The 18,194-nt window shown below is 39.9% G+C and overlaps 1 protein-coding gene across 1 annotated transcript in view; it reads right to left on the bottom strand.

Moving 5' to 3' along the window:
- Positions 1–291: 291 nt before the first annotated feature.
- The window catches only part of CACNA2D3 (calcium voltage-gated channel auxiliary subunit alpha2delta 3), a gene marked incomplete at its 3' end in the record, with an annotated part of 218,296 nt that continues 200,393 nt past the window's right edge, over positions 292–18,194 (bottom strand). Inside the window, exons 7-10 of the mRNA XM_026076990.1 lie at positions 11,339–11,470; positions 9,553–9,613; positions 9,305–9,455; positions 292–366 (exon numbers count right to left, since the gene is read on the bottom strand). Coding sequence (XP_025932775.1) covers positions 292–366; positions 9,305–9,455; positions 9,553–9,613; positions 11,339–11,470 — 419 coding nt within the window. The remainder of the gene's footprint in view (positions 367–9,304; positions 9,456–9,552; positions 9,614–11,338; positions 11,471–18,194) is intronic.

Raw genomic sequence — 18,194 nt, 5'->3', positions numbered from 1 at the left:
TTAAAGCAACTAAAGTATTGAACTTTGAAAAACAATTACTAAATTTTATTAACAGTATATTTGCAGTGATTTCTGTTTCTTTTCATTAAGTTTATTCAATCAAATTAACTAGGCGGATGTGTCGTCTTCTTCCTGCTGAGTCACATAAGACACCTTTGAAATGGCATAAGGAGAACAATTAATTTAATAAATTCTAATAATGGAATTCATTTTATTAAGGAAAGACCTTTAGAGTACACTGTTATGCATTGCATCCTAGTTCTCTTTTGTTTTGTTACTTCCATTCCTTACCTCTTTGTTGGCTCTGTCTGCTTGAACTAATGTTCCATTCACACATGGCTCTACATAGTGAAGTTCTTCATTATACTGTAGAGAGAAATTAAAAATATAACGAAAATTTTCATTAAAAGCTTTGAAATTGTATGATTTAGAGCTACAGTGAAACATGCACATAAAGCAAAAACAATAGGATTCRATTCATTTTTAAAAATTGGCCAGAGTATTTTTTCTTTTACATGATTCTTAATGTTTCAGAAGTTCAATGCTACTTTTAAAAAGTAACATTCAATTGAGTGGATGCCAGCATGCAGGTGGGGTTAACGGGTACTGTATACACTAGCTGGCAAAAATATCCTTCAAGTTGACAGCTGGACAGTATTAGGAATTTGGGTTTGATGCATCACAGTCACAACTCCCATTTCTTTGCTATATTTAAAAAAAAAGTACTAACAAATATTTGAGGCAATGGCTAACATATTTTGGGAGGTTGATAGCGGAACAACTACACCAAAGAGYCTGCGAGCTTGAATCACTCCTGGAAATGTCTGACAAGAGTCAGAACTGCAGTCAAACAAAGCAGCTCATTAGACAAGAAGTCATGAAGCTGTGGCACATCTTTAAAGTACTCTCCAGTTATCCTGCAAGGCTTAAGGAACTCAGAGAGCCAAGTCCCACCGTCAGAAGCACTTAAAGAACCTGCATTTCACCTCCAGTGAGTAGATCTTACGGACTCASGGATGCTTAAATCACTTCTGAAAATGGGACTTGATTATTTACATCTTTTAAATCTTTCAACACAGGACAGATTCATAGATAAGTGCCTTCAAAAAAGTCTGCCTTAGTATTACAGATTCAGTTTTACATTARTTCCTCTTTTTATTTGTTTGATCTACCTAAAAGTTATCGCAGGTTAAAGCACGAGGCCTTTGCATCTAGGCCCTGTCTGGTTTCACCCTTTCGCAGGCGCTAAGGGAGCTGGAACAGCCACAGCAGACAATGCAAGAAGACAACAAGTTCAGCCAAAAATAATCAGGCAAAGCATTTCATATGATTAATATATGCATTCACTCCGTCCTTCCTCCACCTCAGTGGGAATACAAAGAGCCTTACAGTGATTCCTTGCAAAATGCTGCTCACACAAGGCTCTTTTTTGTCACCGCAAGTTCACGTTGTCTGTGTCCGCCTGCAGCTCTGGATTTGTTCTACTYTCTCTTCAGCGTAACACAACTCCTTTCTCTGCACATATGCCTAACCTTAGACCCCTGCAACCTGTTCCACACTGGACATCTGTCATCACCAYTCACGTGAACAGTGCAGTATGCACCAACACTCATTAACTACATAATTATTACATAATTATTKTTGCACAGGGAAGAGTGTTTAATTTGAACTGCATCAAGTTATTCTTGAGGCATTGTGCCAGACTCGATCCTCCGTTGTAAAGAAATACAAATCCAGAGTAGCTCTACTTACTACGGCTGGATATATACAGTATTCACATCAGCATCAACGTAGTGATTGGTGTATAAAAAAACATATGCTAGAAGGTTACTTACAAATCATTTCTGCAGCAGATTTGCATGCTTCCCTAATTATTTTATTCCAGTCAACRTTAATCCAATATACAAGTGCCTGAGGACATGTCTATTGCTCCAAAGGTCATATGAAAACACAAGACAGTGACATCTGGAACACTTGCGAGTCACTGGGAATGTCCTGTGTGCATCTTGGTGTCATAGCAGTTTATTGATCTGATAAATGATGTGCTTTCCCCTGCAGTTTTTCTCTTCAGACTGCTTTCCAAACTATCTCCTGATAGCCAYTGCAAAACAATAATGCTAAATCCTCACAGCATCTCATATTATAGGCCATAGTCGAGATCATCTTCCTTTCTGACTGTTGTAAACAAAAACTAAAAATCTGTAACAGATGCYRGCTCACAGGCCCYWAATCRCGAACYTTCTACTACTTCACACCGTTTTTTTCAGCATATTCTTTAATCGATACACTTTTTGGTTAAGCCTGGGTTCTTCAGCTTGATTTTTGTAGCCATCAGTAGAGACTTGTTAACATATTTGTCTTTRTATGACACCAAGCACATAGTCTGTAAATGGTCAGCATATAATAAAACACTAGAATCTGCCTGTCTCTCAGTCATGATTTGTTTCCAGTGTCTCATGCACGCGAGCAAAATGAGAATTTCCAAATGCTGCAGTAGTAGCAAAATTTTTTTTCCATGCCTATCACCACTGGCAAGCAGATGAAACCATCTCCTACTCTATCCRAGGCTGCATCTCAGTAGCATAATTTCAGTCTGCTAGATTTCTACAAGATTCCTTTTCAGYACTATTTTGAATAACTCGTGTCATCAGGCTATCCCCACAGACGTGTAGCTTGCACGCCTGCCAGCTGCATCACAACCCAGACCCATTCCCAGTAGCTCTCTACAACGTCTCTAATGTTATACAGTCGTGTAGTATAAATGACGCCCACGCTTTTACAGAGGACATGCTTCAAGTCCCTTAGCAATCCCATTTTACAGAATCAACCTCCTTCAAAAAAAAAGGATGGAAAAAATGTTCATTCTGGCATAAGCAGCACAGTTACCTAGGCAGCATATGGAAAAAGCACTTTCATTGTCATTATAGTTATAAAAGGACATTGATATTCAYCCTTCTACAATCTAGCCAAATTGTGACACTATTTGAATTTGTGGCTTCTAATTTACCTTGGGAACATTACTGTAAAAATATTTAAAGCAATCCACTATGTATTTCAGAAGAAACTGGATTATGCCAAGGTGTGTAAACAAACTTTTTATGTCAAGGTGTTCTGCTGATAACAAGTATAAACTGGAAGTGCTCTTTCAGTTAGCAGTTCTTCCTCTGCTATGCAGAAACAGCAGAATACATAGTAATATATAAAAGGAATATAAAAAAAAAGGATATAAAAAAGGAATAGCAGCTTCTGATAGTCTGAATTCTTGCAAGGGTGTATCACTATGGTCTATTTTGATGATCACTGACACATTAATTTTTATACTCTTTGCTAATAATATACACTTTCTTTTTTTTGATCAAATATGAAGACATGAAAAAATGCACTGGACAAAATTTTGTCACTTCACAAAAGAAATTCCCAAAACAGYGAATATCTCCCTCTCTAAGTCCATGAAAACTGAAGAGCTCCCTGATGCGTCACGTGAGGCCGTTCAAGCAGCRCTTGCTGCTTAAGCTGCCACATCCACTCCATGAGGCCTTTCCTACAACTGCCGGCTTCTAGTAAATCGCCCAGCTTGTGCTTCAGAGCATATTTTGGATATCTTTGTCCTTTTCATGGGATGTTCTGCAGTGTTAGTAGTGATGCCTTTCTTTTTATGGTACTGAACTTTCAGAGTAGAAAAGGGGAAAATCGCTACCAGAATTTTCTCAATTCCCTCCCACCAAATTATTCAACAACTTGAACTCAGTCCTCTGGCTTTCCTATGGCATTTAAAATTTTGTATTTAGTGAAGCTGCTTCCTGATCTTGAACCAATAGCCTTGTTAGTAACTGCTGACTTTCCCAGCAATATTTCGTATAGATCTCTCATGTTACGTGAGCAAAGAGATTTTAAAAACAGATTTCTCTTCRTTAAAGCTTTCACTTTTCACCTTTCACATTTCCTGCTACAAAATTGCTGTACCTGGTAAAAGACTTTGTTTTTCAAGAGTCTTGCATTACATTCTGCTTTCATGTGTTTCCTAGTGTTACCTAGTGCCATACCCCAAACTCCAGCATAGGGCACCTTTGCAGATTACAGCTGTGATAGCAGCGATGCGATAACTGGTACRGTTAAAACAGCTGTAGAATAGCTCCCCTTGGCTGAAGGGGGGAGGAGAGAAGTAAAAACCAATTATCATCCTTTCTGAGCTCCTCTGCCAAYGCYTCTGTCTACTTTCATCTGTCTTGTAATTTAAGCATTTGACAAGACCTAGTTTCTTATTATTTTATTTACTTATATACATTTATCTGTTTTATTAGTTCGTATTATTTTGYCATGCTAGTTAGTTCTTTGCAGTACAGCACAAAATAAAATGTGTGGGCCAAAATCTGAACTAACAAACAGGAACCATATAATTAGGTAGAGGGCTACTGACTTATATTGCATAATCAGATACTRTCTGGATCCTGAAAATATGTCCTGAGGGATATATGGTTCCAGCACAGCTAAGCAAGTAGTTCTGCATTTACCTCCGTATATTTATTTTTTGTCATATTTAAGCTCTCTGGAGCTTAAGGTCCACAGAAGCAAATTAAATTCACCTTTTGTTGTGGAACARTAAATGGATAAAAGATTTCACACTATATTAGGCATACTCAGAAATCCAGCACAGCCCAAACTAAGACTCAACAGTGAAGTCAAACCAAAAGAGGGACCACAGAAACTTGTATCTCTAAAGTTCTGCTGGCTTTACYGYGCTCAAAYGCAGGTATAGCCTACTGGCTGAGGCAAGYKTATGGAGATCTACCATCGGTCAGGCTCCCCATCGGYGCTACCCGYGCAGAATCCGACTAATCAGGCAGGCTGAAAAACAAGTTTATCCATGATCTATTTTGGATGAATACAAGAACTTAAAAAAAGTGCCTATGTAGAAACTGTTTATAATGGAAAATTCCACAAATGAAAAACAAGGAACCATAATACTRTGCTTTGAATCAAYAAATAATATTCTTCGAATCAATTTTGCTAAAATGGTGTGATTGAAGCATTAAAATTGATTTAACAATCTCAGTTCAGTTAATATTTTGTTCATTTAATGTAGAGTTTACACTATTGTAAAAGCATTTWAAAAAATCAGCAYTGGGCAAAATTAGCACTCTTTTTATGATAATATTGTTAATTTAATGCATGACTTGGAGTTATACTTCAAAGTGAATTGGAAAAACATGCCTTTTCTCTCATTGTTGCTGACATCTCTGTTCATGCACCGGTGAATTGACCTTAAATTTTAACACAGCACAAAATTGCTCCTGTATTTCAACATTTTTTTTTCTAATTCAATCATCTAGTCCATCAATTTCAGATAGATTTTGCAACAACCTACCCATGAAAGCTAAAACAATTTTTAACATTATCTTTTTATGTTTATTCTCTGGAAAGACCTGCACTGAACACTCTTGTGTTATATATGCATACAAATATAGTTAGAAGAATATTTAGCAAAAGATGAAATGGACCTAACGGATATGAAAGAACCCAGCCAGTATAGTGCTAGTGGGGTTTTTTGCAATCCTACTGCATATTTGTAAGCGCTAATTGAATTTTTAATGATGTTAGTGTGCAGTGACCATAACTCTCATTACATTTAATGAGAATCTTCATTTTGCGTGGAATACTGAAATGTATAACGACAACTTGAAAAGCAACTTGGAAAGCTTTTAAAAAAGTTCCTGTACTGGGAGATATTGTAAAGGAACAACAAAAAGCTAGCAACACAGCTGATGACCACAAATCTTGCACGACTGCTTTTCAGCCAGACTTCAGCTTTCCACCTGCTAAGCTCCGTTTCCTCCTCTTCCACTGACCCGGGCACCGGTTCGCTCAACACCTTTCATCACAGCCCCCACTGCAATACCGTGTGCTGGCTCACCCCCCTCCACCTGGGGTGCTGGAGAACCCCCATCACAAAAAATGAGGCTGAGCGCCGCTGCAGGTGCGTTGAGTGTCATCTCTGCCAGCTGACGGCCTTTTGTAAGGCAACTCGTCCCTGCTCCCGCGATTCTGCTCTGTTCTCTAACCCATCAAGCCCAACATTTTTATAAACAACGTCCGTCTTCTTTCAAGGGATCAATTAGCAACTAGGTTGTCTTGCTCTAACCTCATCTTCTCTCTTGGCTACCTTAAAAGTGCTCTTCCTTCTTCCCGACACAAGTACGAAAGTTTCTCACCGGCCTGTGTAACCTTTCCAGGTGCTTCACCCTGTCTCTTACTCAGCCCTAAGTCCTCTCTCACGTCTTTCATCGCTGTTCTCCCTGTATTTTCTTCCCTGGCTCTTTTCCCTCGAAATGCAGGCATGCCTTACGGTTCCCCCCCTCACAAAAGACCCAAAAGAGAGAAAACTCCTTATTACATCCGACTCCTCATTCCTGCCCCATTTCCTCACATAAYGCTTCTTTTGCAAGTATTGTTCCCTTAATCGGCACGTGTAACACAGCCGTACGGCCGCTCAGGCACAAAACTTGGCCTTTCTCTTTCAAGCGCACTGTTTGCCCAAATTCCCCCATACGTAGCTCTCCTCTGCCCYACATTTTACCCTGGGAAGAGAAAAAGGCATTTGGCTCTCCCAACCCGCGCGCCACCGGGCTCTGCCTGAACGAGGAAACTCACCTCTGCTGGCAAACGCTCGCCTGCAGGTAAAACCTACACGGACTCGCGAAAGCAACCGCCAGCAGCCGTCGGGGCCGGAACGACGCTGCTGGAAACGCAGCCGGCGGCACGAGGGGGTGCGCGGTGCTGACGGGGCTGCGACCGAAAGGGGCTGCGCTGGCGTGACCCACAGCGGGCAGGGATGGATGCCCCGAGGGGGCTGCGGCGACCCACGGCGGGCAGGGACGCCCCAAGGGGAAGGAGGCCGCAGGGCGACCCACGGCAGGCAGGGACGGACGCCCCGAGGGGAAGGAGGCCGCAGGGCGGCCCAGGGCAGGCAGGGACGGACGCCCCGAGGGGAAGGAGGCCGCGGGGTGACCCAGGGCGGGNACGCCCCGAGGGGAAGGAGGCCGCGGGGTGACCCAGGGCGGGCAGGGACGCCCCGAGGGGAAGGAGGCCGCAGGGCGGCCCAGGGCAGGCAGGGATGGACACCCCGAGGGGAAGGAGGCCGCAGGGCGACCCACGGCAGGCAGGGACGGACGCCCCGAGGGGAAGGAGGCCGCGGGGTGACCCAGGGCGGGCAGGGACGGACGCCCCGGGGGGAAGGAGGCCGCGGGGCGACCCAGGGCGGGCAGGGACGGACGCCCCGGGGGGAAGGAGGCCGCAGGGCAGCCCAGGGCGGGCAGGGACGGACGCCCCAAGGGGAAGGAGGCCGCAGGGCGGCCCAGGGCGGGCAGGGACGCCCCGAGGGGAAGGAGGCCGCGGGGCGACCCACGGCGGGCAGGGACGCCCCGAGGGGAAGGTGTCCATGACTAGAGTGGGGGAGGAGAGGCGCTCGGCTTATGCTGAGCCCAGGGAAGGGAGGAAAAAAAAGTTATTTACTTGAGTAAACATAGACTTAAATTGAAAAAGGAACATTCAGTTAGCTAAATTTTTTTGAACTGAAATATTAATATTCATTGTGTCGCTGTACTTCTTACTATTCCTTTGAATTCTTTGCTGCATACACTTTTACATGCTTTGTTATAGATGAGCCTTTAGCTTTCCCAAAGTAAAAAATTCACGTAAGAAAAAAGATTGATTTTTCTTCCTGAATCATTTACAGTAACTGTCACAACTACTTGCAAGCACAATGATTATACACTGAATATGAATGTTCAGATATCTTAGTAATTACCTATTTGACACATTTTTGCTACTTAGAAAACTTATTTAAGTTGATTATAATTTTGTTGAAGGACGGTAAACCTTTTTTGATACACAATGTAATTATGCTTTCCTATTACATAAGTTTCTGGTAATTATATAATAAGCAATTAAAGATTAATATGAAAGATATTCTGAACTAACTGCCTGTCATCTGATAAAAATACAGTATATGCTTAGATACTTCAGGCATATATATTTAATTCTCCATACAAAATCACAGATTTTCATTGTTGTTGCTGGGGTCATCTATTTTACTATATAAAGGGCACTTCTTTGTACCAAAATAAGTCCAAAATTCTCCTTACACTCAAGAGTTTGAAGACATTTTTAGGATTTATATATAGGATAGCGTATTTATAATGTATTAGCAAAAGAACTTCAACAAAAAAAAAATTATAAAATCATCAGTCTCCCCCAACCAAACAATAGTTGTGATACCAGTTCTGGATTTGTTGAAGCCATCCTTGCCTACATGATTAACCCCACTGTGCTCAAGCACTGTAAAACTCACCTCTGGTCATATATTTAAAAAAACTACCTGTGCCACAGAAAACTAAATGCCACACACAAATAACAGGAACAACTATTAATTACCTAATTTATTAGTGTTAGTAAGTGCCGGTAAAACCTCTTGGCACAACTTCACAGTATCCACTCAGTTATTTGCAAAATAATGTCACATCACAGAATCAATACGGAAAAAAATATCCTGGAACTTCAACATTTACCCTGAATGTGCCTTCAGAGCTAAGCCCCAGCTCCTCTTTTTCCCATGTAATTTTATAGATCATTGAATAGCACTTTTAGAGAGTGACACATAAATTATGCAATATTTGATGTTGCATTATAAGTACAAGGAAAAATATGACTATTAGTAATAAAAATGAGAGATTTACAATGGATCAGTAAGGTGACAGCAAACAGTAGATTCTTAGTTTTCTTAACTTGCTTTACAGTTTCTTTTTGTGAGCTTCTAGCATTTCTGAAACTCAATTAGCCCAGTATAAGCACACCACATCTCAGACTCACCCTGAGGAAAGCGTGAACACTGAGGCAGTATAAACTTCAGCAAGAGCTAATATCTGATTCTATTAATTCTTACATATTAATTGTTCTATAATTTGCAGAAATTGCCAGGAAAAAAAATAAGGGAAAAACCCCAAAGTTAAAAAGTAAGGTAACACAGAAAACTTAGACAAACTAACAAAGAACTATTATTTGCAACTCCCAAGTTCATGACAGTTTATTTAAGGCGTTTCAGATTGCAACTCCTAGAAAAACACTCTGAAAACTCTGCCACCTGAACAAGGTTGCGCTGGAAAATCACAGCATCTGCCCAGTTGGATGCCTTCTTATATCCATCACCTCCCCACAATATTTTTCAAGTGTATTGTATAAAGTAAAACATGAGAGAGAGCAACAAAAGGTGGAATTAAAAAAAATGGAAGAAGAATCCCGAGACACTCACAGCAATTATATTGAAGAAGTCATCATCTCCAAGGGTATCCAAAATAGATGATACTGTCTGTTTAGCAATAGTCAAGCGAAGCCCTTTCATACTGCCACTGACATCAACTAAAATTACCACATCTTTTGGAGAAGTAGCTGCCTGAATATACCTAAAACAAAAGGCAAAATACACATTGTTCATGTAAAAACTGAACTTTTCTTCCTTCCGTATTTCTTAAAAAACACTGATAGTTGTTTATTACCTACCATTTTCTATTTCTGCAGTCAAATGCAATGACTCCATTCTCATCAGGTTCCCATTTAATTCCTGCTTAGAAAAAAAGAGAAAAAGATTAAAATTAAAACAACTTGCACAGTAGGTGCTTAAAATGTATCTGAAGTATTGGGGCAAAGCATCATTTAAAGGAGTTTCATACTTTATCAATTGAACAGGCAACGCTATTATAACATACCATGTCACCAATCATCATACTGTGCTAATGCTGGAAAAATATTGTTTCTCAGTCCTTTTTAATCTACTGCAAGGTAAAGCCTCTCCAAGCCTACCTGGTTGATCATAGCACTGAGTGTCACTAAAGTATTGCCATTCTTGGTCACTTATGTGGAAACTTAAAAACTGAATAATAAATTACAATTAATTTTGTAAGGGTTACTGTATGTATCAGTAGAGCACATTATCAAAGCTGAGATTCTAAACTTTTGTCCTCCCTCTCTGCAGCCTCTTTCAGAGTAAATTATTTTTCATATAGATAGATGCGAATATTCATATATATGAGGTTTATATATATACATATACACATATACACACACACACACATATATATATACACGTATATATAATACACACACACACACACACACTTTCTGCATTTTTTCAACTGATGGACAGCCAGAGAAACTGATCATGAAGTACCTCTAAGTAATGTTGCAGAATTTTAAGGGAAAAGAAAACCACCTTCAAGAAAAGCAATCTGTCTTTCGAGCAATTGACACACAGAGAAAAGTAGTCTGAACTTCAGCTATCCATATCTGAAAACGTATATGAATTTTACTGGTTGTTGACTGTACTGTGAACCAAAATTTATCTTGTCTCCAAGACAGATGAATAGAGACTGTGCTTCATTAAGTGGTATCTATGAGGCAATTATGAGCTGACAAATTTAATATTTAAGTTAGCATAGCCATAATGGGCATGAAGTAATTGCATGCACTTAGCACAAATATTGAATAGTTCAACCACTTCAAATTTATGCTTTGTATTTTTTTCTATCTACATTTTATCTCTACTTACAATGTTGGACTATCTGCCACTTCAAAATACTTTTTTTTTAACTAAAAATAATTAAAAATTCAAATCCTATGAAATTAAATATCTCATAGGGTACAGCATCAGATTTTATTATGATCAGTAAGCATACTTTCAATACTGGAAAACCTTCTACCCCTGTCCCACAGTTGCTACAAACTCACATCTTTTATTTTGGTGTTTTGGTTCTAGCAACCATACTCATGTACTTGTGTGAGGTACACAAGAACCAACTGCTAGAACCAGTGGCTGTTAATAGGAAAACCATCTCACTTAGCAAAGTCATCACAAGAAATAGCAAAATCATCTCACTTCAATTCTGCCCAAGTGAGATTTACATTCAGAATATTATACATTGTATTTGCATTGAAAAAGCAAAATTAATAGCACTATCTGAATCTCTCTAGTCATTTACATCCTATGTATTACCTTCCTGGTTTTCATTTTGGTTTTTAATATAAAGAACACATAGAACAGAAAACCCAATTCTCTAAATAAAACAACAACAAAAGAATAACATCTTGGGGCTTTGCTTCCAAATGAAAATTGGTAGAAAAAAGATCAGAATATTGAAAATCTTGATTAGAAATCTCTTTCTCTGAAAACTAGATAAAGTAAAATTGAACCTGTGAGTATCTGTGAAAGTCATGATTTGTGACAACACTCAGCGGAAACTTGCAGCCACAGCATTCTTTATTGCTTCTTGGGAACTTGTGTTCTTCCTACCTGGGTATTGTCTGAAAAATCCTTTTGCACTTCCAAAGTACTGCCAGATGAGAGAAGGGTCACGATCAAAATTATCAACAAACACCTTATTTAAGGATTCAGACCAATAAACTCCATTTACAATGGCTGGATCTGGCGAAAAAATAGAGAAAAGTGATTTTACTTAATAGAGTTCCTTGAACCCTATCACCTTCAGCTTATTCAGTATCCAAAAATCTAGTAATTGCAAACTGTTGCAGACCATCTTTTGGTTTTATTGTCAATTAAGTGATTCAAAATAAATTATATAGTTATACAGGGAAAGCATGATTAAAAATAGAGAAGAGATACCAGGCACATTTTGTAGATATGAGTTAAAATTGCTCATTAGTCTATTTATTTGGAACTACTGTATCAACTTGTTCAGGAGAACATAAATGAATCATCATAATAACAGATTATTATTTACTTCAGTCTGCTTTCCCTAAATCTTTGGATATCTCATGGCAAAATTTTTACATATTGTCTCTTTTTATTTATTTATTTATTTATTAAAGTTGGTAAGGCCATTTTCACTATATTTGAAAGCTTACTGTAAGAACCTCTTATTTAAGTGAATTATGGTAAACATCAAACAAAATCTACAAAAGTTAATTAGATAAATGTATATCAAATAACACTATTATTTGGAAGACACTAGGCCCAGATTTCACAACAATGACTTCACATTATTTCTGATTCCCATGCAGAGAGAAGCAGAAAGTAAACCTTGCTGTTGAGAATAAACTATTTCTGTTTAACACATAATACCTCCGCCTAGTAATTCCTAAAAGCCCAGCCTGCACAAGTATGGTTTTAGGCTGCAGAATGGCAACTCAGTTTGATGGTGGCAAACCAGAAATAAATTAACACAGCTAAAAAGCAAGTTATTCAATTTCAGATTGTGATACCAAACGCAGCTGACAGATGAGAAACAATTAAGATATTCTATATTCTCAGTTCAACCTATACGTGAAGTCAGCAGCATAGAAAGGAAAAACAAAACTAAAATCACAGCTGTATTACTTCATTTGTAAAGGTGGGCATACATGCACACACACTAACATGCATTCAAGCATTTGAAATAATGCTTCCATCAACTTTTAAAAGAACGGCACTGAATTGATTTCAGAAGACTGCTTAGAATGTGATTTTAATGGAGTGGAAAAAAGGTGAATTGTTATCTTTCTTTACATTCATCAGGAAAAACAGCAGAAGAAAAAGGGAAGTGTCTCAGCTACACATCTCTGAATGCTGCTTTCGTCTAAATATTTAGGTTTACATAGAGGGGCTGCTGAAAAAGCAAGGTCAACGAAACAGATTTTGTTTTTAAAACATGTCTAGCACAGTTACTAGTTTCTCTAGAAAATGAAATAAACATTTAAAATCCGTCCGTCCAACTAGACATGTATCAAACAAACCAGTATCACTAGGCTGATGGTGCAACACCAGTCTCGCCTGGCTGGCAAGAGCCCTAGTCCAGGTGTTTCCAAGTTTACAGCTACTCCAATAACAAGCTGCGCCTGAGACACCACAGATTAACCGACAAGAGTGACTGACTGTCCTGTGACACAATATCAGTCTGGAGAAATGCGCTCCCGTTTCAGCCCCCTCAAAGTGCCAACTGGCGAGGACCAGTTGTTCAGCACTTAGTCATCAGAGGACAGAAGCGAAGTTCCAACACCAGAATCACATCCTTGGTCTGCTCAAACTCTCCCGTACTAGTTCAACTATTGATATTCTGGTTCTGCTCCAATATTCAAGTTCTGATGGAAATCTGAATCACTGAAAAGAACAGTGGTATTACTGGGTCAGCATTACAGTGCTGAGATAAGGTGATAGAAAGTTTAATTCGTATTTGAAAAGCAGCGATGTATTTCAGAGGGTTTTTTTTCTTCTCTTGGAAGTTTCTCTAAAAAGGTTTCTTTAGAGGACAAGCAAAGAACCATCCTCCACTTCCAGAGGACAATAAGTTCTTGGCACACCCTTCACCAGTATTAGTGAAAAGCCAAGCTGGTCACAAATAGAATAATTCCATCTTAATGTATATTTAAAATAAACTGTAGTGTTTCTTAGCAGCTTTTGTTCAGATCTTATTCCAAGACTGTGCATGATACCTTAACGTTTTACAATATCAGTTCATCAGATATCTTCTATCCTGAACTCCTCAGAGGCTAATTTTTAATGCTCGCTCTTACTGAATCTGTGTCGTGGTGCCTCCCATCTGAGCAGAGCATCTCCAGGCAGGGATAATGTCCTTTAAATGCTACATTCACTCCAGCTCCATAGGATCACGAGACTTCAGCTATCCAGCTGTGTAGCTCTAACACTGAATGTGAAACACTTCCATTGGCATTTGAAAAATATATTTATACAAAACATTACATGAAGGCACTTTTTCCTTCTTAATCAATGTATATGAAAATCCATGCCTCTAGAGTATCGAATCACTTTTATTAGCTCATCTCTGAACACCCACTTAATGTGTTTATATATCTGTACTATGGATGAGAGAACTCTACAGAAACACAACAGGGAAAATTTTTCCTGAACACGACAGTTTGAGCCTATATTCTGCATTATGTTGACAACACTAATCATCCAAATGCTGATCACTTAAAGCATTAATCCACTGACTGAAACTAATAGGAATTTTTAGCTGAAAGGAGCATTAAGCAGGGCGTTTAAAATTAGAGGGCACAGCTAAAATGCAATCTATGATGAGACAGGTTCCTTTAAAATGAATCCTGGTGACAATTTATTACCTTCCCACACCCTGCATATCTATTATGCCAGCTGTAATTTTTGCAGCACGGCAAGAGTAACCTGTAAGCTACATTTTGTGCATCAACCATTTTTATAAAAAGGCAAATTAGGTCACACTCGGTTTAATCCTTACAATACTGAACAAAGGAAAGCGAAGTGGAAAAAAAATACATCCACAGTACCAAGCTGAAGGTCTATAGCCTACAAGTGGAAATTGGGTGTCTTTATTGGCTTCTGTATCTTCAAGCAGAAAACCCAAGCTCCTCACTGTAAATTTGATAATGATTGTTACATGGATGCATCTCTGTCCACATATGTCATCCTAAATACAACCGAGTTCCTGACTGCTAATCCTAAATAAAAATCTGGAGGCTCATCTCCTAATAATAGATATGTGAAACTTGTTGTTCTGGCCAACTTCCAACTTTAGTAATTACATTTTGCTTAAATTGTCCCCACTACTTTATTTAGAAACAGTATTCTTAAATTTTTATATTGCTGGTGGATGTCACCTGCATCCCCAAAACAGTGACATTTCAATAACAGGTAAAGAAATGCTTGTGAATATTTGGGTATTTGGGCAGGGAGAAACAAAGGAAAAAAGATAAAAACTTAATCGTTAGTGTGACGTTATGAGTCTGATTCAAACACAATGAGCATGAATAGCTTCTGCCACAATTCCTGAAACATAGTTTCTGCTTCTGCTTCCTGGCAATAACAGCTAAAAACATAATTAAAATATTCTTTTTCCCTTGCCTTCTAGATGGGCTGGCTTGCAATTATATAGGATTTTGTTCCAATGCTGTTTGTGTAGATGCTATCTGTTTTTTATTGATATTTAATATAAAACCAGCCTCCAGACAAATAGGAATCTGAAATATAATTGCCAAAGAACAGTACAAACGCATGTAGCAATTAAGTTGCTGTCACAGATGCTGCTGATCCTAAGAAACAGGGCTGAAGACTCAACCAAGATGTGCAGACTGAAAGGTGTACAACAGCATGGCTAAGGCTAGCACTGGAATGAAAAGTATTTTAATTCACAGAAACCATAAAAACAGTTAAAGATAAGACAAGACTCTGGAAAGAAACTAATATTTACATATTAATAATGCATTTTGTCTTCTAATTATTCCCACAAGCTTTATCAGAAATAGGGGGTATCTACTGAGGAATTCAGTGACTATGAAGGAAATGCAAGATACTTCTCTTTGTTCCCATAACCTGCTTTATTACCAAGCAAAGGTGTTACCAGTCATTCTTAGGGCTTTTTCCTCTGTTATATTACATGTGTAATATAATTATTAATTATTAATTTCTCCTGGAAAACTGTCAAAGATGGAGACATCCAAAATGGTGTTCCTTCTTGCAATAGCCGACCTCACTGGCAGCCCCCAGCATCGCAGAGCAGCAACGTCATACACCAAAGCGGTATCAGCACCGCCTGTACGACCAAGCACGGGAAAGGAACACAAAATCCAGCACCCTTTTGGCTCAAAGATGGCAACAGTATTAGCTTAGTTTTGATGGCACTGACAATGTATTTAGTCTGGTCATATTTTAAGAATAACAAAATCACATACTTTGCTGGGACATACACCAACAATCTAATAATTATACCCCTCAACACTAATGCGAATGCTTTTCAGGGTGGTCCAGCATTTTCAAGAGCTGGGGCCGGATGCCAATTTTGGCAACTGCCTTTGCTTTCTTCTCTCTTCCCCTCCCTTCAGTAATGCGGATGCATCAGCTCCCAGACCAAAGCATCTGGCCATCTGTACACACGAAAAAAGGTGTTTGTCTGTTTTGCTTCACGTGCTGAGAGCCATTCACCAATGTCACGAACCACGCTCCCTCCCTGCACGTGTATGGGATGGCAAAGGCTTCAAGTGCCTGATCGGGCAGAGGCACAGCAGTAGGCAGTTTCAGCATCCAACGTTGCCCTAATAGCATTCCCCTTCTCCTTTGAAGTTGCAGCAGAAGGACTGGAGTGTGGCCAGATGCATTTATTTTTAGTCCGAGTTTCATGACAGTTGGGCATTTGGGTGGGGTTTTTTTGTTGTTGTTGTTTTTTTCTTTTTAAGTGAGCAAGGCAGTCTGAATCTCGAGGAAGTCTGGAACTCAGCTTTAGTTCATTTGAAAGCCAGAATTGCAGCTGTGAAGTCCTCACTAACACTGGGACAGAGACTCAGCCCTGACTCTGAGAATAGCTTGCCACCTAATGAATTATTATAAAAGACTCCCTGCAGCAAATCAGTGTCCCTTCGAGGTCACCCATTCAGCCACTGACCTGATTTGACCCTGCTTAGCTTCTCAGACACAACAGCTAAAAGCAACCAGTCCAAGGGCAGATCTGTCAAGTGGCTGGAGCAAAGCTCTGGAAACAGGCTTTGAGCAGGATCTATGAGGAAAGACGGCAGCTTTCTTGAATTGTAGGACGAGCTGGAGCAAAAGTCAAAGGCTTCAATTCCTGGCCATCCAAGGAAGAACTGCAAACGCTGCTTTAAATAGATCTACTCTCCCCCAGCAGCCAAGGACACAGGGCAACTACACCTATCACTACCAGCTCAGGTCAAAACCCAGTAATCCTGACCGAGGATCACATTATAAATTGATGTGACCACAGATAACAGGATACTTCTGTATTTTTAGAAAAACCTATTACTTATTTCCACATTTTTTTTCAGGATACTAACTGAAGACTATGAAAACTGAAAGATAGTTATCCTAAGAAAACACCACGCCACAGAGCTCTAGGATGCCAGGGTAATGATTGAGAAACAGGGACAACAACATGGAAAACTAATGCTAGAAAAAGTTTTCCAGGTAGGAAAGAGAAAACAAATGCTCAGATCATAGGAATAAACCAAACTGAAAGGAGACCCTGTACGTACAGCAAATTCATCATAGCAGCAAAACTAGTTTTGGAGAAAGCCAGTTCTGACACCTGGGAAGAAGAAATTTCTGTGCAGCCTGGATGGAACTGCGGCCATCAGCGACCAGGAAGCCTAAATCTGTGCAAGTGGCAGGGGAGGAAAAAGCATCATGACAAACAGTACAGGAAGCCAGTGGAACGTACTGCGAATTACAGGAAAAGAAAGCAAACGTCACTGCTGCTAAATGAAGCCAACTGTGCCATAAAATATTTAATGCACACCATACCAAAAGAGACAATTTTAGCACAGCTGCTGTCAGTGATATATGACAAAGAAGGTACAGCCTTGGAAATAAAAGTCACGCTTACGGAAATTGCTCAAGGACAGACCTGTTCGTAGATCTTTTCAAAAACTGCTTTAAGAGCAAAAGTAACCACACATGAAAAAACAAGCCTATGCAAGCCTGTAAATTAGGATTTAACAATAAATTTCTAATTATTATTGTTTTGATATTCAAAGAGAGACATGGACTTAGAGAAACTGGCCGATTCAGTGGCACCATACAGCGCAGGAAGGTGTCCCACGCTGCACATCAAGAGGGAGACGTTGAATTTTCCCCACCATACCACGCCTGGTGCATGCAATAACGGGCAGGGGGCATCCGAACCTTTAGAGAGAAATATTTTACCATGTAAAACGCATTACAATCATACTGAGCTACAACAGGCTGTCTAAAGCTCTATTGCTGCATTTGTAGGACTATCAACACAGCATGAATACGTGCGTACGGGGTCTGACAGCACGCTGTTATCAGTCTGTTTGCCTGACACGTCATTGCCTCTCACGCTCACGAGCCCACGGCCCCCGCGTGTCCTACCGCCTTGCGGGTCTCGCGCAAGAGACCCTTTGCGCGAGCGCCAGAGAAGCGAAGTTCTGCTCAGGCAAGAGGGGCTGGAAAAAGCCTCACCGATGTGAAAATGCTCAGCTGTTTCCAAACCTCTGCAACTACCATTAAAACACACAGAAACGCCGAACAGACGCACAAGCGCATCCCGGGATGAACACGTCGCAGAATCGGTTGTGGATTCTCCGACACTGTCTGCTCCTTTAGAAAAGCGCCAAGCTGTAGGAAAGACACCTAGATAAACAAAGCACAGACGGCGTGAAAATGCCTTAGCAGGTTTTCAGCCAAACAG

The sequence above is a fragment of the Apteryx rowi genome, unplaced genomic scaffold (assembly GCF_003343035.1).
Source record: "Apteryx rowi isolate R43461 unplaced genomic scaffold, aptRow1 scaffold_111, whole genome shotgun sequence".
NCBI classification, from domain to species: Eukaryota; Metazoa; Chordata; class Aves; order Apterygiformes; family Apterygidae; genus Apteryx; species Apteryx rowi.
This window is presented reverse-complemented; position numbering and strand designations above follow the sequence as displayed.